The sequence below is a fragment of the Arachis hypogaea genome, chromosome 16 (genome assembly GCF_003086295.3).
Source record: "Arachis hypogaea cultivar Tifrunner chromosome 16, arahy.Tifrunner.gnm2.J5K5, whole genome shotgun sequence".
Classification (NCBI taxonomy): Eukaryota; Viridiplantae; Streptophyta; class Magnoliopsida; order Fabales; family Fabaceae; genus Arachis; species Arachis hypogaea.
The window spans coordinates 131,184,963-131,211,199 of NC_092051.1; the positions used below are offsets into that span (position 1 = coordinate 131,184,963).

General features: G+C 36.1%; 1 protein-coding gene and 1 non-coding gene across 2 annotated transcripts; one reads left to right on the plus strand and one right to left on the minus strand.

Moving 5' to 3' along the window:
- Nucleotides 1-15,970: 15,970 nt before the first annotated feature.
- On the minus strand, nucleotides 15,971-17,870 carry LOC140180237 (uncharacterized). Its single transcript, XM_072220689.1, has 3 exons — nucleotides 17,021-17,870; nucleotides 16,623-16,854; nucleotides 15,971-16,262 (listed from the first exon to the last, which is right to left on the minus strand). The coding sequence occupies exons 1-3, from the start codon at nucleotides 17,868-17,870 to the stop codon at nucleotides 15,971-15,973; spliced, it is 1,374 nt and encodes a 457-aa protein (XP_072076790.1).
- Nucleotides 17,871-25,519: 7,649 nt separating this feature from the next.
- On the plus strand, nucleotides 25,520-25,627 carry LOC112761536 (small nucleolar RNA R71). Its single transcript, XR_003181927.1, has one exon. It is a non-coding gene; the product is annotated as a small nucleolar RNA R71 (small nucleolar RNA).
- Nucleotides 25,628-26,237: the final 610 nt, after the last annotated feature.

Below are 26,237 nucleotides of genomic sequence, written 5' to 3' on the forward strand. Positions count from 1 at the left end.
TTAGATAGAATTCAACTCAATTCTATTGTTTTATCTCAAAATCAATTCTAATATAAATAGGTCCGATTTAAAATTTCATTCCATTGGAATTTTATTTAAAATTTAAAATGTTTAAAATATTTTTATAATTTAATTACTTTTTTTTTTAATTTTCTTCACTCAATATTTTTCACATTTCAATACACTCTCTCTTCTCTTACCACCTTCATTTCATTATTTGTAGATCTAAAAAAATATCCACATATATAGATTTTATGTGTTTAAATTAGATTAATTTTATGTGTTTAAATTAGATTAATGACACCAAGTGTTTTTCAATTTGTCTGACATTTCAAGTGAAGTTGTATTAATCATGACACCAGCAAAAAGTGGCATAAATTTGGTCTATTTTAATAACATGAATTAGTTGCTATAATTTACTGTTAATAACTAATTTTTTTAAACTTGCTATGTCATTAGACCACTCAACAAGTTGGTTCTTGATAGTTCATGTTTGTTTTTTGTTATTTGTTTGTCGTTGGAATCAATCGTGAAAAATCATTTATTTTTTAATTAATAATAATGTTTAAAATTTAATATTTTTAGATTAATCTAATTTTTGTTTTTCTAAAAGAGGTGAACAAATTTTAATTGAAAAAAATTTAGTTAAAAAATAATTTTTTTTTAAATTTTTCATATAATTTAATAAATAAATATATTATTATTTAAATATGATGTTATATTAATAAAGGATAAAATTGTCTATTATAAAATTTTAATTCATTTGATAAACATTCCAAACACTAGAATTCAATTCAATTCTATAGTTTTACTAATTTATTCTAAATACTAAAATTCAATTCTATACCATTAAAAGTTTTCAAACAGGCAGTTAATCTAATAATATAACAATATATTTTATCTCATATTTTTAAATATTGATAGCTAATTAATGCTCAAAACAATAAATTCTGATGGCCTTTTACCATTTATCTTTTCAACAATTAGGGAAAGTTTAGGGGACCAACAACTTTTTAAAAAGTTAGCTAGCATTTAACCATAAAAAAAAATTGAATGATCCCATACCATTGGATTTAATTTCACACCATTAAAAATACTATTGATGATCAATTGATGATTACAAAATACAAAAGTTACTGGCCTCTAGCACCCTCTTCAAATTATTCAAAAAAATAATTACCAAAATAGTTCCTAAAAAATTCTGGTGCTAAGAGAAACGATCTTAAAAGAATAAAATAATTTTTTAATAAATAATAAATATGTAACAAAAATATCTAATAGTCAAATATAACTTTGTTTTTCTTATAACTTTGTTTTTGTTAATGGACTTGAGAATACTAATGTATTGTCCCTCATGTTTGTGCATATTCAAAAAGTGAAAAAAAAAAAAAAAAAGTTTACATATTCAAGATTCAGATTTTGTATATTCACAGTACCAAATCTAGATATTTAAATCACAAATATACATATTCAAAAAGAAAAAGGAAAAATTATAACAATACAAACGAAAATTAACATGATTTGAAAAAGAAATTAGAAAAATTAGCATGACTATCAATAAATCGAAACTATAATTATAAATATTGTTGTGAGACAATTCAAAAGCCCATACATCAAAATCTGTATAGGTTTACCTAAATGAATAAAAATAACGATGGCTTGACTAACTTGTCGCATACAGGGGTTTAGATTTTAGAATTTGTTTCATAAACCTTAAATACCTATAATGATTTATAAAAGGAATAATATTACTTAGAGTAAATTACCAAAATTTTCATAACGTTGACAATAATAATTCTAATTTTTGTTAACGACAATTATACGCTCTAAATATTTAAAAACGCTACAAATTTATCAAATTATGAGGAGAATTTTTTTCTGTTAAATAGAGCTTAATGACGTGGCAGACAAAAATCTAATGTGGAATCTCTTTAGGGTTTCACTCCCGTTTCAATCTATTATCTCCAATTTATAAAACTCTCACTACATACAACGCGCGTAACTGAATAGTCTTTTGGTGTTTTTCTCTTCTTTTTTTTCGTCTCTTTTTCTCTTCGCATTCTTCTCTTCAAATTAGTAACATCGCATACAGACTCACGTTTGATATTGACGCTCAGTGTATAAATTTTCATTGAACAACAAAGATTGCGGTAGCATTTTATATTTCTTCTTTTGTTATTTTCTGTTTATTGGGATCTTCATACTAATGGTGATTAAATTGATTTATTTTTGCAATGGAGGTTCAAATATAGTACTTTGATGTGTTGATTTAGCTAATTGTCACTTATTTGTAAATTTTTATAGATGGCAACACATATCACGTTCATCTATCATCACATGATCGGTTAGAGAAGAATGAGGATGGTATGTTGAAAGATAGTGGTAAATTAGTGAGTAACAATGAGAGGGTGCATGTTGATATGTGTAATCTATTTTTGGTTGAAGATTTTTTTTTTTGGATTTAGGTATACTCAGTATGATAAAGTGTATTGGTTGGAGTCAGAGATGGATTTAACTAAAGGGTTAAGGGTGCTAAGAAGAGATTTTGATGTGGTTAAGATGTGTGATACTGCACTGAAGAATAGAAACAAGATCCACTTCTATTTTGAGCATCTTGTTAATGTCGAACCAGAGTATATTGATCAAGTTTTAGTTTTTGATGATACAAATGAGGCTAATACAATGGGCGTCCATTATTTGAGGGATGTGTTAGTCATTTAAAATTATCAATGGCAGCTAAAATGTTGAGTATAAAAACTAAAGAAAATGTATTTCAACAAATCTTTGATGATTTTGTGAAAGCTACGAAGGAAGTGATGCCTAAGAATAACTTGTCTCCAATTTTTATGAAGTAAAGAAGTTAGTATCGAAACTTAGCATGGAAAGCAATAAAATTGATTGTTGTATTAATGGTTGTATGCTATATTACAAGGAGGATGATATACCAAGAAAGAAATATAAATTTTGTCATTCTCCAAGGTACAAGATAGGTAAAAAGAGTAAAGAAGTGCCTTTGAAACGAATGCACTATTTACCGCTTATACCTCAATTAAGAAGACTTTATGCTTTAATGCACACAACACCTCACATGCGATGACATTTTGATCACGAGTTTAAAGGAGTTCTTGAGCATCCGTTAGATTCAAAAGCATGGAAGTATTTTGATAGAAAACATCCACAATTTTCTCAAGAACCACGCAATGTCAGACTAGGATTATGTGCTGATGGATTTACCCCTTTTGGTCAATCTGGTAAATAATATTCATGTTGGCCAATAATTGTCACTCCTTATAACCTGCCTCCTTCCATGTGCATGAAAACTTCTTACATGTTTTTATTCATGATTATCTCCGGTCCTCGTAATCCCAAAACTAGGATTGATGTATATCTGCATCCCTTGATTGATGAGCTAAAACTACTATGGAAAGATGGTGTTTTAACTCATAATATTCATTCCAAGTCAAATTTTGTAATGCGAGCTGCATTGTTGTGGACGATTAATGATTTTTCTGCATATGGAATGTTGATTGGATGGATGACAGCAGGCAGGCTAGCATGCCCATACTGTATGGAACGAATCAAGACATTCCAATTAAAAAATGGCGGAAAGCCATCATGGTTTGACTGCCACAGACAATTCTTGCCAGATAATCACATGTTTAGAAGAAATAAGGATGCATTCTATAAGAATAGAATTGAGAGATCAGAACCTCCACCAAGATTGACTGGAGAGCAAATATAGGATATAGTTCAGAATTATGATAAGATAAGTGATGTTGAGCAACTTGAGATAGAAGGATATGGAAGTACGCATAATTGGACCAAAAGAAGCATATTTTGGGATTTTTCTTATTGGCGTCATAATTTAATCTGTCATAACCTTGATGTAATGCATATTGAGAAGAATGTATTTGATAATATATTTAATACTGTCATGGACATCAAAAAGAAGACTAAAGATAATGCAAAGGCTAGAATAGATCTGTCATTATATTGCAAGCAAAAAATTTTAGAACTGCCAGAACAAAGTGGAGGTAAAATTATAAAACCTAAAACAAACTACACATTTACCCTCCAGCAAAAGAGAGCAATATGTGAATGGGTGAAAGAGTTAAGGATGCTTGATGGATATATTTCAAATTTAGGGAGTTGTGTTGATATTAAGGAGGGCAAGTTATATGGAATGAAAAGTCATGATTGTCATATATTTATGGAACGTTTACTCCCAATTGCTTTTAGTTCATTGCCAGAGCAAATATGGAAGCCAATAACAAAGATAAGTCAATTCTTTCGAGATTTGTGCTCAACATCATTACGAGAAGATGTTCTCAATAAGTTTGAAGAAAATATTCTAATTGTGCTATGCAAGTTAGAACGTATTTTTCTCCTAGATTTTTTGACTCAATGGAACATCTACCTATTCATTTGCCATTTGAAGCGTTGCTTGGTGGTCCTGTGCAATATAGATGGATGTATCCTTTTGAGAGGTACCTTAGTCACACCTCTATATTTATCAAAGAAATTTTTTTTATTGTTTTATTAAGTCAATTGTTTGTTATTTGATTTTTGTTATAAATTTTTTATGACAGATTTCTCCATCATCTTAAGAAAAAGGTCAAGAACAAAACATATGTTGAAGGATCTATCATTGAATCATACCTAATTGAGGAGATTTCTCACTTTTGTGAGTACTATTTTAACCAAACTAGCATCGACACAAAGCAAAATAATGCGGGTGATAATTCAATGCAATCAACTTTGTCTATTTTTAATTTGCCTGGTTGTTTGGCTGGTGAATGCAAAATTTATTATTTAGATGACAAAGAATTCAGTGCAGCCATAAATCATATACTAATAAATTGTGATGAAATTAAGCCATATAAGCAACACCAGGAAAAAAAACATAATGGTGGTTTGCATTCAAGACTAAAGCAAGAGGTGAGATTGAGATTGAAACAATGGAGGATTCTGCATATCAAGAAGATGCCACAAATCAATCTAACAATCATATCTCAAATGATATTGACAGTATTGTTGATTTATTGGATACCAATAGTGCAAGATATGAATATGACAATGATGATGATAATGATGATGAGACACTTAGGTAGCGTTTGTTTTGAGATATTGAGACAGAGACTGAGAGACTGAGATTCAGTATTATATTTGTTAGTTCAGAGACTGGTACTAAAATTTCTGTCTCTGTCACCAAAATTTCAGTATTTAAGTACCTCCAAAAAGTAGGGACACATGGGACTAAAACTTTTAGAGATGAAGACTGAAACTTTAATAACATTTTATACATAAAATACCTTCATTTCAATTAATTAATTTCAATTTTATCCTTTGTACAAATTAAATTAGAATTTTATTCTTGTTTCAATTTCTGTCTCTCATTTTGCACCAAACAAAATATTGAGATTTATTTCAATCTCTGTCTCTTAGTCTCTGTCTCTTACTCCCAGTCTTTCCGTCCCTGTCTCTCCACCAAACGCTATCTTAGAAATGAGGACGAAGACTTGGACGAGGACGAGGACGAGGATGAGAACAATGAGGATGAATATCAAAATGAATAAGATGAAAAAGTGCACTACAAAATGTATATATTTGTTTTTTTTTTTAATTTTTTTGAAAGAGTTTTCTTTTTTAATTTTCAATATACCTTAATCTGATGAAAAAGTATATGATTTTTTATTTTACGTTATTTTTTTATTATATTTTATTTTTACTATTTTTTAGAAGTTGAATATAATTTATTTTTAAGTTTTTATATGTGTGATTCTTTTAGATACACTTAATCTTAAATTTGTTATAAAATTAGATTTTGAATTATTATAACGTAAATAATTAAAAGAATAAATTAAAAAATAATATGAGGTAACTAAAAAAATAAAAATTAAATATAACATGGTATATAACAATTTGTATTAGAAATTTAATATTAAATATAATAAGAATAAAAGAGTAAAAAAATGCTCATAAATATGGTTAAATCTAACAAAAAAAATGAAAGGATAAATTGGGAAAAAGAACAATGTTCTTTAAAATAACAAAAAACATCAGTGTTATCTAGCGTATATGTATTTTATCGAATTTTGTTTGGTTTTATTTTTATTTTATTTTATTCTATATTTTTGTGTGGATTAAAAAATAATGTTACTAATATATGAATAATGTTAAAACATATTAAATTAATTTTGTAAAGGAAAAAATTTAGTTGCTATAAAAGACGAGTGTATAAATAAGTACTAACGTATTTATTAATCCAATTTTTAAAAATATGTATAATAAATGAGATGTTAATTAATAGAGAAAGTATGAGGAGCCAATGTATGTAGCATACAATATGTACAATGGAAATTAAATTAAAATTAAAATCAAATTATAGGCAATTAATTAATTTTGAATAGTTTCTAATTTCAAATTTAAAACAAATTAGGATTGCCGTTAGTTATACAAACACACAAACGAAGACCCTCTCTCTATACGGTGTTACCTTCTCTCTCCCTTTCTCCTCGTTTCTCACCGGCGTGCGCAAAGGCGAACCCCCACCAGCACCTTCTGATCGTGTCCGTTCTTCTCGCGGCACCGCAGCAATCCTCACAGCGACTCTAAGCAGCAAATTCCGATCATGTGTGCTGTTCTCGTGGCCCAGACGAACAGCTCGCAGCCGGCGTGTGTCTCCCCTCCCGACGTTGATGACATAAGATAAAGAGGTCACAAGTGTATTTCCTTTGATACGTTCATCACCCCTCGGGAGTTCGTAAATGGAGTGCAATAACTGTGTGAGAATGGTAGATGTAACGTACGCGTGCTTGAAGACAATATCAAATCAAACACTCAATTGTTTACTTTTGATTCTCACTCATGTCTCCTCATTTGTTCAAGCTTTTTTTTTCTATTTTTTGTTTCTCCAGTTTTATGGTTGATGCGTGAGCATCTTCTCTATCTTTTTCTAGTGAATTTGCATTCAAATTGTTGAGTTTAATCAAGAATTAATTATCTTTCAGCCACTATGGATGCTACTTTGAGTTGTGTGCAATTCTATTTATTTTAGGTAGCATTCGGATGGATTTGACGGAGTTTGTAGCAAAAAAGGAAAAAAGCAAATGATGCTGTCAACCCCGACCTCCTTGCACTAGAACAAAAATAACTTGAGGTACAGAGGTCCAATTGATGTGATTCTAGCGGCATTGGAAAGCTAACTTCCAAGGCTTTCCAACGATGTTTAATAGTTTATACTTCTGTCAAAGGAACGCTGGCATAGTTTCGCCTAACTTCCTAACTTGGAGAATCCCAAGTTAGGTGCCGGAAGAAGCACAAACTCTAAGTTCAAGGCTGCCTGGGTGGCGCCTAACTTCACAAAAGTGAAGTTAGGCGCCAATTCAATGCAAAAGACACCCTGGAAGCACTGCAAGGGTGGCGCCTAACTTGAAATTTCCCAAGTTAAGCGCCAGTTCATATGAATCCAAGTGGTCCTGCATCCATCAAGCTATGCAACGAGATTTAATTAGGTTTTGATTAAAACTTTTATTTTATTTACAAATAGTAAAAGATATTATTTAGTTTTAGAAAATATATTTTACATTAATTAGGATTAGATATAAAAGGAAAAAGAATCATCCCTTCGAGCAGATCTCTTCTCTCTTACCTCATTCTGCACTTTACAGTTTTAGAGAATCCTTGTTTTCTCTCTGAACCATGAGCAACTAAATCTCCACTGTTAATGTTAAGAGCTCTATCTATTGTATGGATTGATACTATTACTTTTCTATTTTAATTCATGTACTGATTTCTATTTCAATAATTGTTTTCGTTCTTTATCTTATGAATCTGGGTGGAACGGAAGTATGACCCTGGTTCTAATTGAGTTCTTGTATAACTTGGAAAAGTTCTTTACTTGAACAACAGCTTAAAAATAATTTCTCTTAAATTTTTAATTATCTAGACTTAATGGGATACGTGACATATAATCCTCTTATATTTGGGTAATTAGGGTTTCTGTGACATATAAACTAGAATTGAACTTCACCCTCTAATTGGAATTAAGTGACCAAGGAATTGGCGGTTGATGAAGGTTAGAGGAGACTAAAAAGGTCTAAGGAATTAGGGTTTAGTCATATATAGTTTTCCATGAATTGAATATTTCATGATTAAAATAGTTAGTAAGAAAAGTCAATCCGAAAGATAGATATCTCTGAAGCCTTAACTGTTTTATCCATATATATTTCACCTCAATTTACTGCTTGTTTTCTGATTTTCTGAATTACTGTTTGATGCAATTGAACTTTCAAAACACTTTTTTTCTGTTTGTCTAACTAAGTAAATCACTTAACCATTGTTGCTTAGTCCATCAATCTTCGTGGAATCGACCCTCATTCACTTGAGGTACTACTTGGTACGACCCGGTGCACTTGCCGGTTAGTTTGTGGGTTATAAATTCCGCACCAATGGTCACATCAAATCATAAGACTCGTGTGTCAAATTATACATTTTTTCTTTTTTTAATAAAAATTAAATTGTTGGATGATCATAGTTGTTTCTTCTGTTTATTCATCATCTTCTTCTATTTTAATGGTCAATTTAGGATGGTCATTTTAATAGGTATGCGGATGGTTATTTTAATTTTTATGTAGATGATTATTTTGATTGGATTGGGTTTAGTTATATATAATTAAAATATGTTAGATGTTCAATTCATTAGGTATGCGGATGATTATTTTTATCCTTAAGTGGATGGTTATTTTTACTAAGGGTGAGTGGTGTGTGGCAAACCAAGAAGCGACGGTGAAATGGGATGATTATTGATGAAGGTGGGGTGGCCGCCAGTTGATTATTGGAGTGAAATGCTTTAGTAAATTAGGATTTCAGATGATTTTTTTTTGAAATAACTAACTGAATTTTTTAAAAAATTGAAATTTAAAATTGGGGGATTTGAAATTTGAAATTTGATGTGAAATAATTGAATAAGAGTTTTTGAATTTATTATTTATTTCTATTGGACTAAATAACTAGCCCATTGTACACATTGTCAAGATTTCTCATTGGCTCCCTAGCAGGATTCTAATTAATATGATGATTATTTCATATTTTGATCAAGAGATTTTGGAATTGAGTCTTAGAAACAAAAAATGTACCTTTTTATAAGTTATATATAATTAAAGTTATTTTAGGAAAAAGAAACTTTATTTTGGAATAGTAAAAATATTTGGGACAAATCATAGACGAATTTAAAATATAAGCAATATTTTTATACTAAATGTTAAAATTTTTCAATAAACATTTGAAATTCGTTTGAAAACTGATGCACTTTCAAACAGAATTTACAAATGATGTTGTTTTTGTCCCAAATTTGTGGGAAAAAATTTTAGCTACTTCGAAAGGTTAGCTATAATAAAAGCATTTAAGACTAATTATAGATAAATTTGGGATAGAATTAACATTTTTCAAAATGCGTCCCAAATCAGTCTGAAGTTATTACGCATATTCAGATGGAATACAGACGAATTATAGTTTTTGTCCAAAATGTATTGCTAATCTGTATGAAAATTTTGGCACCATCCAAAAAAATTTGGCGCCAAATTTTGGGACAAATTTAGGACAGAATACCTTATTCCAATGCCTCCACTAAAAGTTGTTCAATATTTGTCTCAAATTTGTCCGAAATTAAAAAGTCATTCAGACGGAATAAATTTTGTCTGAAATTTTTGTGCGAAAAAGCCCTATTTCTAGTAGTGCGATGAAAAAGTAGAGGGACCCCTTCAAAAAACCAAGAAGAGCAGCATGAGTCTCTCCCCTAGCATGAGGAACAATGGCAAGAGGGGGATGAACCAATATTGAGCGAAGGTGGAAATGATGAGCAATTGCAAAATAATGGGTCTATTGAGGTACTACCTAATCCAAGTCAAGCTACAATAACCATTTCCAATGAGTCTCCCAATTTTGGAGACAACAATGATACACAAGCTGAAAGTCAAGAGAGGCAATCTAACCCTGAAGAAGTTGATGACAGGGGAAGGAGACGTAGGAATAAACATCCAAGACTCCAACCATCTGGTAGAGCAGAACCTGTACCACAGAACAATAGTAATGTACATGCAAGCTAGTAGCTTAATGCGTGTGTGATCTTGAAAGTGATTATGTTTTATTTGCAAATGCTTGTTGGTTAATTAATCACTTAATGATATGACTGGTTCAACTTGTTGGATTATATGAGGATGTCTCTAGAGGGAGATAAGGTAGGAGGCATCTTCCAAGACCCCTTCCATCAAGACAAAGGATTCTACCTCCTAGAGAAGAGAATGAAGCTCCAAGGGTGATTATTCCTAACCCCCAATGACGTTGATGAGGAACCAGCTAAATATCAGTACCACTCTGATGAGTTGCACACCCCTCTTGGTCCTGATTCCGAGGATGAAAACCCAGTATTCTCCCAACACAACCCTGAGACACCATTTGGCAAAATTAGGCTAGAGTTAGGCATGGAATTTGGTATGATGGAATAGTTTAAGTCAGAAATTAGGAAGCACAACATTTAAATAGGCAAAGAAGCATTTTTTTTCTCAAGGTTAAACTACACAGGTGCAGGGTCATTTGCTACAATAAAACTTGTCCATTGGAGGTTTACTATGCAAGGAGAAACTAGCCACTTAGTTACCAGATTAAAACATTGGTGGATGAGCATACTTGTCCTAAGAGTAATAGAAAAAGGTCAGTCACATGTAAATGGATTTCTGAGGAGTTGATTAGCAAGATTAGGCTCTGTCCCAAGTTGTCACATAGAAAGAGGCACAAAAATTGTTCAAGGTCAAGTTTGATATATGTATCAGAGAGAGGATGATGTTTAGGGCAACAAAAAAAGCTAAGGATGTGATTGAGGGCACAAAAAGGGAGCAATACTTGATGTTAAGGACTTATTTGAATGAGTTGCATAAGGACAATCTAGGATCTACATGCCATATTGCTCCATGTCAACCCAAGAAAATGATGGAGTTTCAACGTATATGGTGAGGATTTGGGAAGTTCCAAACATGTGCAAGGAGAAAGAACTTGGATCAATAGAGATGATCCTCCAGGATAGTAAAGTAGCTCATCTTTTTATATATCACAGTTATTGTGCAAGTATTCATTTTTTTAATTTACAGATACTTATTTTTTGGGTTTACACTAATTTCAAGGCGATAGGATTCATGCATCCATATCCAAGTCGGTTGTTGCCTGGTGGTGGGGCAATATCTTTGAGTTTCAGATGTATGTTATGCGTAACTTCATAGTTGCAGATAATAAATCTAAGCCAAAAACTACCAATAGCAACTGGAAACTAATACTTTTCCAACGGACAACGGTCAAACATGTAAACAACCCAAGATATCCTCTTGAAGCATTCCGTTTCAAGTCTATTTCAGACTTGTTAAATGCTGAAAGGTTAGACGACATATATCTGTTTGGTAAGTATTACATAGATTCAAAAGTTGTTGTGTGAACTTCGTCCGAAATCTATTTTTTAAGACTAATAGTCATAATGTATTGTTAGTTCTTGCTTTGTAGACATGATTGCTAAAGTAGTTGAAAAGGAAGATCCAATGAATTTGGTTACCAGTAAAATAAGGAAACCAAATGTCTGGCTATTGTGTTAGACGACTTAGAATGTGTGCTATTTCAAAAAATTGACTAATCTGTGTAAATATATTTTCAGACTATACAATACCATAATACATCCTTATGTTTTCGACATGAACAACAAGATTGTGTATAATTTGTTTGGGGAGATGGTGTATCAAATCCTTCTATACATTGAAGAAGGAAGTGTGGAACCCTTATTGTTGTGCTGTAATATTTCAAAACATCCTGGTGGAATGGCAAAACCACTGTTCAAAGTCACTTTTACATTTTCAAGATCCACATTGACCAAATTTAAAAGAGGCGGTCAGTTTTAGGAACAGGTTTATTTGTTTAAACTTTAACTAGTTTGTATCCAGTAAATTTAATATTGGTCAAAAGTTTTAAATGTTCAATATTACATTGAATTGTGTAGACTCCTAAGTGGTGAACCACTAAGCTCAGTTAGAATTAGTCAAGTTTCATCTCAGGAAGCTTAGTCTGCGGCTGATGAACTGAAGTAAGGGTCCGTGGGAGTGAAGACCATCGAGGAGGCCCTAAATGTCGAAAGGTAAACTAATGAAAACATTCACTAATTATCTTTTTTTTTTATATAGAAATATGTGTCAATGTTACTAGTATATATTATATGACTATATATTATATGATTATATTTTGGTTTACATAAAATGTGTAATAAATAAAGCATCAATCATTTTTTGAAAGCAGTTAGACCAGATTTTGAGCAATTTATACTTTTCTACAACTATGAGGTCAAATATGAATATGCAGCAATTCTTCTTAGAATTACTACACCTCAAAATGTGATCATGTTTGAGTTAGTTGTAACTACAATTTCATTTTGTTATACATAGTTACTAGTTTACTACTACTCATGCAAAGTTTGTACATCCAAAAATTCCAAAAACTACACACTTGAACTCTAAAAATTATACATCTAAAATCTATATTGACTAATTATTGGCTAATTTTTATTTTTCTTCAATTTTATCCTATTTCAAAAATACCTAATGTTGCAATAACTACAATCAACTATAATTATATTAACATATATTCTAATTTATAATCTAAAATGTGACCTCCTATTCTTTTTGATAAATTTATTAAAAAGAAATCATGCTTGTATAAATTATTTAAATTCCTCATCATTGTTGCATTCTATTTTATCCAGTAAATATTCTAACATCAAAGAATATATATATATATATACACATAAGAAAGCTTGACTCTGATATCTTCTTGTGAGGCCACCATTTAAACATATTGCCAAGAGAAGAAAAGAAAAATGGGCTGCCTACTAGGCAGCTGATCCTAATAACAGAGACTGGAATTTGAAAAAAAAAAAAAAAAACTCTGCTTCTTTCATTATATCTCACGAAAATATAAAGTTCAGAATCCAAATGGAACAAAAAACATAACTCAAACTGAGGAACTTTCTTATAATCAAATACTTGCAATTGATCTTGTATTTTACAATCTAGCTATATCCTTACTCTTATGCTATTATTCTAAACTTTATATTTAAACTTTGTTATACTCTTATGATATCACCGTACCCGTTATTATTATGCTATTGTTCTAAACTTTGTTAAGCAACTAAAGACATTTTAAAACTCTATCCCATAATCTGTTGAAGATAAGTGTAGCCGTAAAAATCGTTTATACGTTGGTCAGCCCAGTGAGCACACCTAGTGATAAGTCCTCCTTGAAGGCAGTAAATCCATTGATAAGCTAGGGTGGTCTCATAGCATAAGTATTTAAAGAGATAATGGCTCAGATTTTAAAATCTTTAGCTGAATTAAACAAAGAAAAGAATAATTCAACAATAATAAGGAGTAATGATAATGAAGCCTCAAGTTCATCATCAGAATTGCAAGTAGTAAAATTAGAAGAAAAGTTTTATAATTGGTCTGTACCCTTTATAAATAAAATCGAAGTTTATAAAAGACAAGCATTTTAGAATAAAAAAGATAATGAAATACATATGCTAGAATATAGCTACCCAGAGACTAGTAATAATCATATTATAAACATCTTAGAAGAGGAAAAACTAATTAAAAGAACACCAACAAAAAGGTTATAATTATATTCATATACGACTTATTCAAGCAGCCGCCAAGCCTAACTTTAGGCTAGGAATTAACATACCTATTTTAATGGTTTTACAAGATACAAGATTAAAAAATTTAGAGATTCACTGATTGCTATACTAGAAAGTACTTGTTGTAACACCCTAATTAGCCTAAGCTTTACCTCGCGTTGTAAAGCAAAGGTTAATCAGAGATTACGACAGTTCTAAGCTCGCACATAATATATATATATATATATATATATATATATATATATATATATATATATATATATAGAAAGAATAGTATAATCTAGAAGCCCGATGAAGGATATAGCTCAAAAACCGGATTTCAAAAGCGCAAAACGTACTAACGAAGCTACTATCTTAAGGCACAAGAAACAGATAAGATATAACAAAAGATAAGTATAAAATATCATAGGAAACTAACCACGGCTCGTGGAGTTTAAGCCGGCTAGCCATATACAGATATACAGAACCAGACAGTAAAAACAGCTTATACAAGTTTTGTTCTCTTAATACACAAGCCCCTAGGCAAAGCAAAATACAAAAGTGAGAGACATTCACAAAAATAAGCCAAAAGACTCAAAAGATATCCGTATCCTCCGCTTCTGTCACTAACCAGACAACTCACCGAGGTGGTTGCGACCTGCATCTGAAAAATACAACAGAAATATGGTATGAGAACCGGAGGTTCTCAGTATGGTAACAGTGCCCAGTGATGTAGGATATAAGACCCCGGGACGCCAAAGGCAATCCTATGCTCCATATCCATCACAAGATTTCATACTTAAAGCATTCTAAAACAAATAAGCATAATTATATCAACCTTAACATAATTAAACCGGGTAATCTATCTTAGGGAATTTCTACTCTAACCAAACACCGCTGTCCCACAGCCTTCACCAACCGATCCTCCATGCGATCACATCGCCACCGCCTTCCAAACCTCCTCAATCCCAGTAGAAAACACAGATAATATACAATGCAAGTAAATCACAAGTAGAAACATATAAGGCAAATAACTCAAATAGCAATTAGGCATGTTATACAAATAGGCAAGCCATGTCAAGTAGTCAAAGCATACAAACAGATAGAAAATGCATATGATGAATGCTTGTCCTACTGGCTGTGATATCACATTGTCGGTTCAACTGCCAACCCGACACATCTCTATGGAGATGTTGCCCTTCGGAATCATCAATGGGAACCCCCGAGATATAGTGCTCAGATCACTGTCCAGGGTTTTGTGCCTGCACGCTCTATAGATCCGAAGGGATGCAAGTGGGATACTCCTGCCTCAGACCTCACATCTCAATGTAAGCGGGATTAACCACTGTTCTTACGCACTTGGATACCACTGTTGCTACATCACCGTTCATCCCAGGCCACCATAACATCTTCTTTAAGTCATAATACATCTTCGTGCTTCCGAAATGAATAGAAAACCCACTGTTGTGAGCTTCTGACAACAAGTCTTGCCTCAAACTCCCAACATCCGGTACACAAATTCTCCCCTTATATCTCCACAACCCTTCATCATCCCTAGTGAATTCTCCACGCCTCTTATCACTAACTGGTTGGAACAATTGCTGAAGCTTCTGCTAATCTTGCTGAGCTCTTTGTATCTCTGATTTAAACAAGCTCTTCCGGCAACTTCGCCAATGTCCAGCTTAAGATCCACAAACTTATCCACTAGCTCTTCTTCCTTGATTCTCATCCAGGCAATGGTTAAAGCTTTCCGACTCAAAGCGTCTGCTACCACATTCGCCTTTCCGGGATGATAACTCAGCTCAAAATCATAATCTTTAAGCAACTCCATCCACCTCCTCTGACGCATATTAAGCTCATTCTGATCAAAGATGTACTTGAGACTCTTATGATAAGAAAAGATGCTAAACTTTACTCCGTACAAGTGGTGTCTCCAAATCTTCAATGCAAACAAAATCGCTGCTAATTCCAAGTCATGAATGGGGTAATTCACCTCATGCGGTCTCAGCTGATGCGATGCGTAAGCCACCACAGTTCGGTGTTGCATTAACACACAACCCAAACCCTTCAGAGAAGCATCACAATATACTTCAAACGATTCATGCGGTTCAAGGAAAATCAAAACTGGCGCTGAAGTTAACTTCTGCTTCAAGGTTTGAAAACTCTCTTCACACTCTGACGTCCACACAAAAGAAGCTTCTTTCCTTGTCAATTTAGTCATCAGTAGTAGAATCCGGAAAAATCCTTCAATGAATCTCCGGTAATATCCGGCTAAGCCCAAAAGCTTCTGACTTCCGTCACCGTTGTCGGTCTTTCCCATTCCATCACCGCTTCTACCTTAGAAGGATCCACTGATATTCCTCCTTTGCTCACCACATGACCTAGGAACTTCACTTCCTCCTTCCAGAACTCACACTTTGACAACTTAGCATACAATTTCCGCTCTTTTAAGATTTGCAACACAATCCTCAAGTGTTCCTCATGCTCCTTCGCCGTCTTAGAATAGACTAAGATGTCGTCTATGAAAACCACCACAAATTTGTCCAAAAAGGGACGAAAGACTCTGTTCATGTAGTCTATGAAAACAGCAGGTGCATTCGTTAACCCAAAGGACATTACCGTAAACTCGTAGTGTCCATAGCGTGTCCTAAACGCAGTCTTAGGGATATCATCCTCTTTCACCCTTATTTGATGGTAACTGGATCTCAAATCAATCTTGGAAAACACTCCGACTCCTTGCAATTGATCCATCAAGTCATCTATCCTTGGCAGCGGGTACTTGTTCTTCACAGTCACTTTGTTTAGCTGTCGGTAATCCACACACAGTCGCATTCCTCCATCCTTCTTCTTTACCAATAAAACTGACGCTCCCCACGGTGATACACTCGGTCGAATGAACCTCTTATTCAGAAGCTCTTCCAACTGAGTCTTTAATTCTGCCAGCTCTATCGGAGCCATTCTATACGGCGTAATCGACACTGGTCCGACTCCCGACACCAATTCAATCGCAAATTCAATTTCCCTTTGAGGTGGGAATTCAGGGATATCTTTTGGGAACACTTCTGGAAAATCTCTAACCACCGGTATCTGATCTAAGTTCTGAGCATCACCCAACGCATTGGCAGCCAACAGAATATAACCTTGACACTCTGCCCCTACAATACACCATTACAGAATTCAGGTAATACCCCGTAGCTACCACTGCTCCATTTTTTCCTTCCGGCATAAATCAAATTGACCGCTCAAAGTAATCTAACAAAACCCGATTCTTCGACAACCAATCAAACCCCAAAATCATCTCCAATCCAACAATTGGCAAACAGATCAAGTCATGCACAAAGTCTCTACCCTCAAGTTTGAAACCTACTTGCCTACACCCTGACCTAGTCATAACCGTCTGATGCGGAGTATGTACATATAGATCAAATGGTAACTCTGACACTTTCAAGCCTAATTCCTCAACTTTAGCAAACGAAATAAACGAATGCAAAGCTCCAGTATCATATAATGCAACTAAGGATTTATCACCAATTAGACATATACCTCTCATCAACAGATCCACCTTGGAAGCATCCTTGGTATTCACAGCAAAGACTCGACCTTGATGCTGACTCTGGCCCGCATGCTGGTTCCTCCCACGGGTACAATCTCTCGCAATGTGGCCAGGCAACCCACAACTGAAGCAACCACCTAAACCAATTTTGCATGAGTCATAAGGATGGAAACGCCCACAATGTACACAAGTCAAATTTGGAGAACTCTTACTCTGATTTCCTCTCCCATTAGCATACTGAGACTGAGTCTGAGTGTTCTTACTGAAACCCCCTTGACCTTGAGGCGCATATCCTCCTCTTTTGAAGCTTTGACCTCTTGGATGGAAATACTTGCCACGCCCCTGACTAGAGCTCCCTCCATGAGTGTCCTTGGACGCCGCCACGGTCTTGGCATACTCCTCTACCACCCTCGCTTTGTTCACTAAGTCGGAGAAGACACGGATCTCCATAGGAGCCACAGCAGTTATAATATTGTCCTTTAGCCCCCTTTGGTATTTAATACACTTCCAACTCTCATAAGTCTCCAGGGCACCCTGACATACCCTAGAAAACCTATAGAGTTCCTCAAACTTGCTAGTGTAATTTGCCACAGATAGGGAACCTTGCTTCAGCTGCATCAATTCCATCTCCTTTGTTTCCCTTGCAGACTCAGGGAAATACTTCTTATAGAAGGTCGTTTGGAACACATCCCATGGAATGTCGGCATTCTGAAGTTGTAGCAAGCGACACTCTGCTTGCCACCAGTGCTGGGCCTCTCACGCAAGCTGATAAGCGGCAAACTCGACATATTGATTGATGGGAACATGCTACGCCTATAAAGCACGCTCCATAGCCTAGAACTAGTGGTCCGCTTCAGTCGGATTAGTTGATCCTCGGAATATTGGTGGATGAACCTTGAGGAATGTCGCCAAGGTCATCGGAGCTCCTCCGGCGTTATCGCCGTTTCCCTCAGCATTATCATTGGCATTCCCTTCGCCATTCCCATTGCCATTTCCGTTCCTGGCCGGTTGGTCTAACCTCTACACAGCTTGCAGAGTCGCAGCAGCATTAGCTTCCATAGTGTTTGCAAGGTTTTCCATGACCGCCATGAACTCGGCATGGTTGTCGTCCGATCGCTCATTCCAACTTTCTCGTGTACTTGTTCGACCTTGTCCGCGAGTGGCCATTAGGGTTCCTGTCTACACCAAACAATCGATATCAAGGTGATCAGTCTCAATATCAAAAGCCTAGTGCTTCAATTATCCCAAACAGGCACTCACAAACAAGCATGCTATGCAATATCAAACAAATAACCTAATAGCATCGAAGAAAAAGACACACAGAGTATGTAATAAAGTACAATCGGTCCATCCCTCAGGCTCACGAGGACGAACTGCTCTGATACCACTAAATGTAACACCCTAATTAGCCTAAGCTTTACCTCGCGTCGTACAGCAAAGGTTAATCAGAGATTACGACAGTTCTAAGCTCGCACATAATATATATATATATATATAGAGAGAGAGAGAGAGAGAGAGAGAGAAAGAATAGTATAATCTAGAAGCCCGATGAAGGATATAGCTCAAAAACCGGATTTCAAAAGCGCAAAACGTACTAACAAAGCTACTATCTTAAAGCACAAGAAACAGATAAGATATAACAAAAGATAAGTATATAATACCATAAGAAACTAGCCACGGCTTGCGGAGTTTAAGCCGGCTAGCCATATACAGATATACAGAACTAGACAGTAAAAATAGCTTATACAAGTTTTGTTCTCTCAATACACAAGCCCCTAGGCAAAGCGAAATACAAAAGTGAGACATTCACAAAAACAAGCCAAAAGACTCAAAAGATATCCAGATTCTCCGCTTCTGTCACCTACCAGACAACTCACCGAGGTGGGTTGAGACCTACATCTGAAAAACACAACAGAAATATGGTATGAGAATCGGAGGTTCTCAGTATGGTAACAGTGCCCAGTGATGTAGGATATAAGACCCCGGGACACCAAAGGAAATCCTATGCTCCATATCCATCACAAGATTTCATACTTAAAGCATTCTAAAACAAATAAGCATAATTATATCAAACTTAACATAATTAAACCTGGTAATCTATCTTAGGGAATTTCTACTCTAACCAAAAACCGCTGTCCCACAACCTTCACCAACCGATCCTCCATGCGATCCTATCACCACCGCCTTCCAAACCTCCTCAATCCTAGTAGAAAACACAGATAATATACAATACAAGTAAATCACAAGTAGAAACATATAAGGCAAATAACTCAAATAGCAATTAGGCACGTTATACAAATAGGCAAGCCATGTCAAGTAGTCAAAGCATACAAACATATAGAAAATGCATATGATGAATGTCTGTCCTACTGGCTGTGATATCACATTGTCGGTTCAACTGCCAACTGGTATGCGAAATTGTTACTCAGGTTGTGAATTATTGTTCGAAATTGATTCCCTGGCGATGGCACCAAAAACGGATGCACAGAACCATGGTCTAAACATATCTTCACAACTTCGCATAACTAACCAGCAAGTGCACTGGGTCGTCCAAGTAATAAACCTTACGTGAGTAAGGGTCGATCCAACGGAGATTGTCAGTATGAAGCAAGCTATGGTCACCTTGTAAATCTCAGTCAGGCGGATATAAAATAATTATGGAGTTTTCGAAATTAAATAATAAAAGGGATAGAAATACTTATGTAAATCATTGGTGAGAATTTCAGATAAGCGCATAGAGATGCTTTCGTTCCTCTGAACCTCTGCTTTCCTGCTGTCTTCATCCAATCAGTCTTACTCCTTTCTATGGATGGCTTTGTGTAAGGATGTCACCGGAGCCGATGGCTACTTTCAATCCTCTCGGAAAAATGGTCCAAATGCTCTGTCACAGCACGGCTAATCGTCTGGAGGCATCACCCTTGTCGATGGTTGCATCCTATTCCTCTCTGTGAAAATGATCCGATGCGCTGTCACTGCATGGCTAATCATCTGGAGGTTCTCGATCATACTGGAATAGGATTTACTATCCTTTTGCGTCTGTCACTACGCCCAGCATTCGCGAGTTTTGAGCTCGTCACAGTCATTCAATCCCAGAGTCCTACTCGAAATACCACGGACAAGGTTTAGACTTTCCGGACTCTCCTGAATGCCGCCATCAATCTAGCTTATACCACGAAGATCCCAATATCTCGGACTCGGTCCCCTGTATTAGTAATCTAAGAGATATTCATTAAATCTAAGGTAGAACGAAAGTGGTTGTCAGGCACGCGTTCATAGGGAATGATGATGATTGTCACGTTCATCACATTCAGGTTGAAGTGCGAATGACTATCTTAGAATCGGAATAAGTTGAATTGAATAGAAAAACAGTAGTACTTTGCATTAATCTTTGAGGAACAGCAGAGCTCCACACCTTAATCTATAGAGTGTAGAAACTCTACCGTTAAAAATACATAAGTGATAATGGAGTTCATTGGTCTCGGCCCCAGAGGGGAACCGGAGTAACCAAGACTTGATCCGAAGATAAAACTCAGGATGTCTAATATAATAGTAAAAAGTTCTATTTATAATAAACTAGCTACTAGGGTTTACAGAAGTAAGTAATTGATGCATAAATCCACTTCCGGGGCCCACTTGGTGTGTGCTTGGGCTGAGCTTGAGTGTTGCACTTGTAGAGGTCCTTCTTGGAGTTGAACGCCAGCTTTTGTGCCAGTTTGGGCGTTGAACTCCACTTTGCAACTTGTTTCTGGCGCTGGACGCCAGAATTGGGCAGAGAGCTGGTGTTGAACGCCAGTTTGCATCGTCTAAACTCGGGCAAAGTATGGACTATTATATATTGCTGGAAAGCCCTAGATGTCTACTTTCCAATGCAATTGGAAGCGCGCCATTGAGTTCTGTAGCTCCAGAAAATTCACTTTGAGTGCAGGGAGGTCAGAATCCAACAGCATCAACAGTCCTTCTTCAACCTCTGAATCTGATTTTTGCTCAAGTCCCTCAATTTTAGCCAGAAAATACCTGAAATCACAGAAAAACACACAGACTCATAGTAAAGTCCAGAAATGTGAATTTAACATAAAAACTAATGAAAACATCCCTAAAAGTAACTAGATTCCACTAAAAATATACTAAAAACAATGCCAAAAAGCGTATAAATTATCCGCTCATCACAACACCAAACTTAAATAGTTGCTTGTCCCCAAGCAACTGAAAATTAAATAGGATAAAAAGAAGAGAATATACTATAAATTCCAAATTATCAATGAAACATAGCTCCAATCAGATGAGTGGGACTTGTAGCTTTTTGCCTCTTGAATAGTTTTGGCATCTCACTTTATCCATTGAAGTTCAGAATGATTGGCATCTATAGGAATTCAGAGTTCAGATAGTGTTATTGATTCTCCTAGTTCAGTATGATGATTCTTGAACACAGCTTCTTTATGAGTCTTGGCCGTGGCCCTAAGCACTTTGTTTTCCAGTATTACCACCGGATACATAAATGCCACAGACACATAATTGGGTGAACCTTTTCAGATTGTGACTCAGCTTTGCTAAAGTCCCCAATTAGAGGTGTCCAGGGTTCTTAAGCACACTCTTTTTTTTCTTTGGACCTTGACTTTAACCGCTCAGTCTCAAGTTTTCACTTGACACCTACACGCCACAAGCACATGGTTAGGGACAGCTTGGTTTAGCCGCTTAGACCAGGATTTTATTCCTTTAGGCCCTCCTATCCACTGATGCTCAAAGCCTTGGGATCCTTTTTATTGCCCTTGCCTTTTGGTTTTAAGGGTTACTGGCTTTTTGCTCTTGCCTCTTGGTTTTAAGAGCTTTTAGCTTTTTCTGCTTGCTTTTTCTCCTTCTTTCTATTTTTTTTTCGCCTATTTTTTTCTGCAAGCTTTGTTCTTTGCTGCTTTTTCTTGCTTCAAGAATCATTTTTATGATTTTTCAGATTATCAAATAACATGTCTCCTAGTCATCATTCTTTCAAGAGCCAACATATTTAACATTCTTAAACAACAACTTCAAAAGACATATGCACTGTTCAAGCATACATTCAGAAAACAAGAAGCATTGTCACCACATCAACATAATTAAACTAAGTTCAAGGATAAATTCGAAACTCATGTACTTCTTGTTCTTTTGAATTAAAACATTTTTCATTTAAGAGAGGTGATGGATTCATAGGACATTCATAACTTTAAGGCAATGTTACTAAATACTAATGATCATGTAATGAAGACACAAACATAGATAAGCACTTAACAAAGAGAAAACGAAAACAAAGAATGTAAGAACAAGGAATGAGTCCACCTTAGTGATGGTGGCGTTTCCTTCTTGAGGAACCAATGATGTCCTTGAGCTCTTCTATGTCTCTTCCTTGTCTTTGTTGCTCCTCCCTCATTGCTTTTTGATCTTCTCTTATTTCATGAAGGATGATGGAGTGCTCTTGATGTTCCACCCTTAGTTGTCCCATGTTGGAACTTAATTCTCCTAGGGAGGTGTTGATTTGCTCCCAATAATTCTGTGGAGGAAAGTGTATCCCTTGAGGTATCTCAGGGGTTTCTTGATGATGAGCTTCTTCATGTGACTGTTGAGATCCATGAATGTGCTCTCTTGGTTGCTCCACCCTTTTCTTAGTGATGGGCTTGTGAGATGAATCTTTCCATCTCCCATGGCTCAGAGGTGGAAGCATTTGTCTTCCCTTTCCTCTTTCTTGAGGTTTCTCTGGCCTTAGGTGCCATTAATGGTAATGGAAAAACAAAAAGCTTATGCTTTTACCACACCAAACTTAGAATATTGCTCGCCCTCGAGCAAAAGAAGAAAGAATAGAAGAAGAAGAAGAAGATATGGAGGAAATGGAGTGATGTGTGTATTCGGCCATATGGGTGGGATTGGGTGGGAAAGAGATATTGAATTTTGAAGGTAGGTGGGTGTATGAATGTGAGTGGTAAATGGAAAACAGAAGGGATGATCATGAATGGAGAGAGAGAGAGGGTGAGAAGAAGTGAGTGGGGGTAGGTGGGGATCCTGTGGGGTCCACAGATCCTGAGATGATCCTGTAGGGTCCACAGATCCTGAGGTGTTCAAGGGTTTACAACCTTGCACCAAATTAGGCATGTAAAATGCCCTTGCACACAACTCTGGGCGTTCAGCGCCAGGTTGGTGCCCATTTTGGGCGTTCAACGCCCATTTGTTGCCCATTTCTGGCGTTGAACGCCAGAACCATGCTTGTTCTGGGCATTCAGCGCCAGCTCTTCTCCAGGGTGCAATTCTGGCGTTCAGCGCCCAGATGCTGCCCATTTTGGGCGTTCAGCGCCCAGATACTGCCCATTTTGGGCGTTCAGCACCAGAACCATGCTCTGTTCTGGCGTTGAACGCCATGCAGGTGCTTCCTCCAGGGTGTGAGTTTTCTTCCGCTGTTTTTGATTCCGTTTTCAATTTTTTTGATTTATTTTGTGACTCCACATGATCATGTACCTATAAAGACATATGACTAATAAAAATATAGTTAAATAAAAATTGGGTTGCCTCCCAACAAGCGCTTCTTTAATGTCAATAGCTTGACAGTGGGCTCTCATAGAGCCTCACAGGTGTGCAGAGCTTTGTTTAAACCTCCCAACACCAAACTTAGAGTTTGGATATGGGGGTTTGACACCAAACTTAGAGTTTGGTTGTGGCCTCCCAACACCAAACTTAGAGTTTGACTGTGGGGGCTTTGGTTGACTCTGCTTTGAGAGAAGGCTTTTCTGCTTCCTCTCCATGGATGCAGAGAGAGATCCTTGAGTTGTAAACACAAGTTTGTCCTTATTTAATTGAAGGATCAATTCTCCTCTGTCCACATCAATCACAGCTCTTGCTGTGGCTAGGAAAGGTCTTCCTAGGATGATGGATTCATCCTCTTCCTTTCCAGTATCCAGGACTATGAAATCAGCAGGGATGTAAAGGCCTTCAACCTTTACTAACACGTCCTCTACTTGTCCATAAGCCTATTTTCTTGAATTGTCTGCCATCTCTAATGAGATTTTAGCAGCTTGCACCCCATAGATTCCCAGTTTCTCTATTACAGAGAGGGGCATGAGGTTTATTCCTGAACCAAGGTCACAAAGAGCCTTAAAGATCATGGTGCCTATGGTACAAGGTATTATGAACTTTTCAGGATCCTGTCTCTTCTGAGGCAATGTCAGTTGATCCAGATCACTTAGTTCATTGGTGAACAAGGGAGGTTCATCTTCCCAAGTTTCAATACCAAATAATTTGGCATTTAGCTTCATGATTGCACCAAGGAACTTGGCAGCTTGCTCTTCAGTGACATCCTCATTCTCTTCAGAAGATGAATACTCATCAGAGCTCATGAATGGCATAAGGAGGTTCAATGGAATCTCTATGGTCTCTAGATGAGCCTCAGATTCCTTTGGTTCCTTAGAAGGAAATTCCTTATTGATCACTGGACGTCCCAGGAGGTCTTCCTCCTTGGGATTCACGTCCTCTCCTTCTCTTACAGGTTCGGCCATGGTGCTTATGTCAATGGCCTTGCACTCTCCTTTTGGATTTTCTTCTGTATTGCTTGGGAGAGTACTAGGAGGGATTTCAGTGATCCTTTTACTCAGCTGGTCTACTTGTGCTTCCAAATTTCTAATGGAAGACCTTGTTTCATTCATGAAACTTACAGTGGCCTTGGATAGATCAGAGGCTAAGTTTGCTAAATTAGAGGTGCTTTGTTCAGAGTTCTCTGTCTGTTGCTGAGTGGATGATGGAAGAGGCTTGCTATTGCTAAACCTGTTTCTTCCACCATTATTAAAGCCTTGTTGAGGCTTTTGATCCTTCCATGAGAAATTTGGGTGATTTCTCCATGATGGATTGTAGGTGTTTCCATATGGTTCACCCATGTATTTTAACTCTGCTATTGCAGGGTTCTCAGGATCATAAGCTTCTTCCTCAGAAGATGCCTCTTGAGTACTGTTGGATGCAGCTTGCATTCCATTCAGACTCTGAGAAATCATATTGACTTGCTGAGTCAATATTTTATTCTGAGCCAATATGGCATTCAGAGTATCAATTTCAAGAATTCCCTTCTTCATAGGCGTCCCATTACTCACAGGATTCCTCTCAGAAGTGTACATAAACTGGTTATTAGCAACCATGTCAATGAGTTCTTGAGCTTCTGCAGGCGTTTTCTTTAGGCGAATGGATCCACCTGCAGAAGTATCCAATGACATCTTTGATAGCTCAGATAAACCATCATAGAATATATCCAGGATGGTCCATTCTGAAAGCATGTCAGAAGGACACTTTTTGGTCAGCTGCTTGTATCTTTCCCAAGCTTCATAGAGGGATTCACCTTTTTTCTGTCTGAAGGTTTGAACATCAGCTCTAAGCTTGCTCAGCTTTTGAGGAGGAAAGAACTTGGCTAAGAAAGCCGTGACCAGCTTATCCCAAGAGTTCAGGCTGTCTTTGGGTTGAGAGTCCAACCATATTCTAGCTCTGTCTCTTGCAGCAAAAGGGAAAAGCATGAGCCTGTAGACTTCATGATCTACTCCGTTAGTCTTAACAGTATCATAGATCTGCAAGAATTCAGTTAAAAACTGAAAAGGATCTTCAGATGGAAGTCCATGAAACTTGTAGTTCTGCTGCATCAGAGAAACTAGCTGAGGTTTCAGCTCAAAATTGTTTGCTCCAATGGTAGGAATGGAGATGCTTCTTCCATGTAAATTGGAATTAGGTACAGTAAAGTCACCAAGCATTCTCCTTGCATTATTGTTGTTGGGTTCGACTGCCATCTCCTTTACTTGTTCGAAATTTTCAATAAGGTTGTCTCTGGATTGTTGTAATTTAGCTTCTCTTAGTTTCCTCTTCAGAGTCCTTTCAGGTTCTGGATCAGCTTCAACAAAAATACCTTTTTCTTTGTTCCTGCTCATAAGAAAGAGAAGAGAACAAGAAAGGAAGAGGAATCCTCTATGTCACAGTAAAGAGGTTCCTTATTGTTAGTAG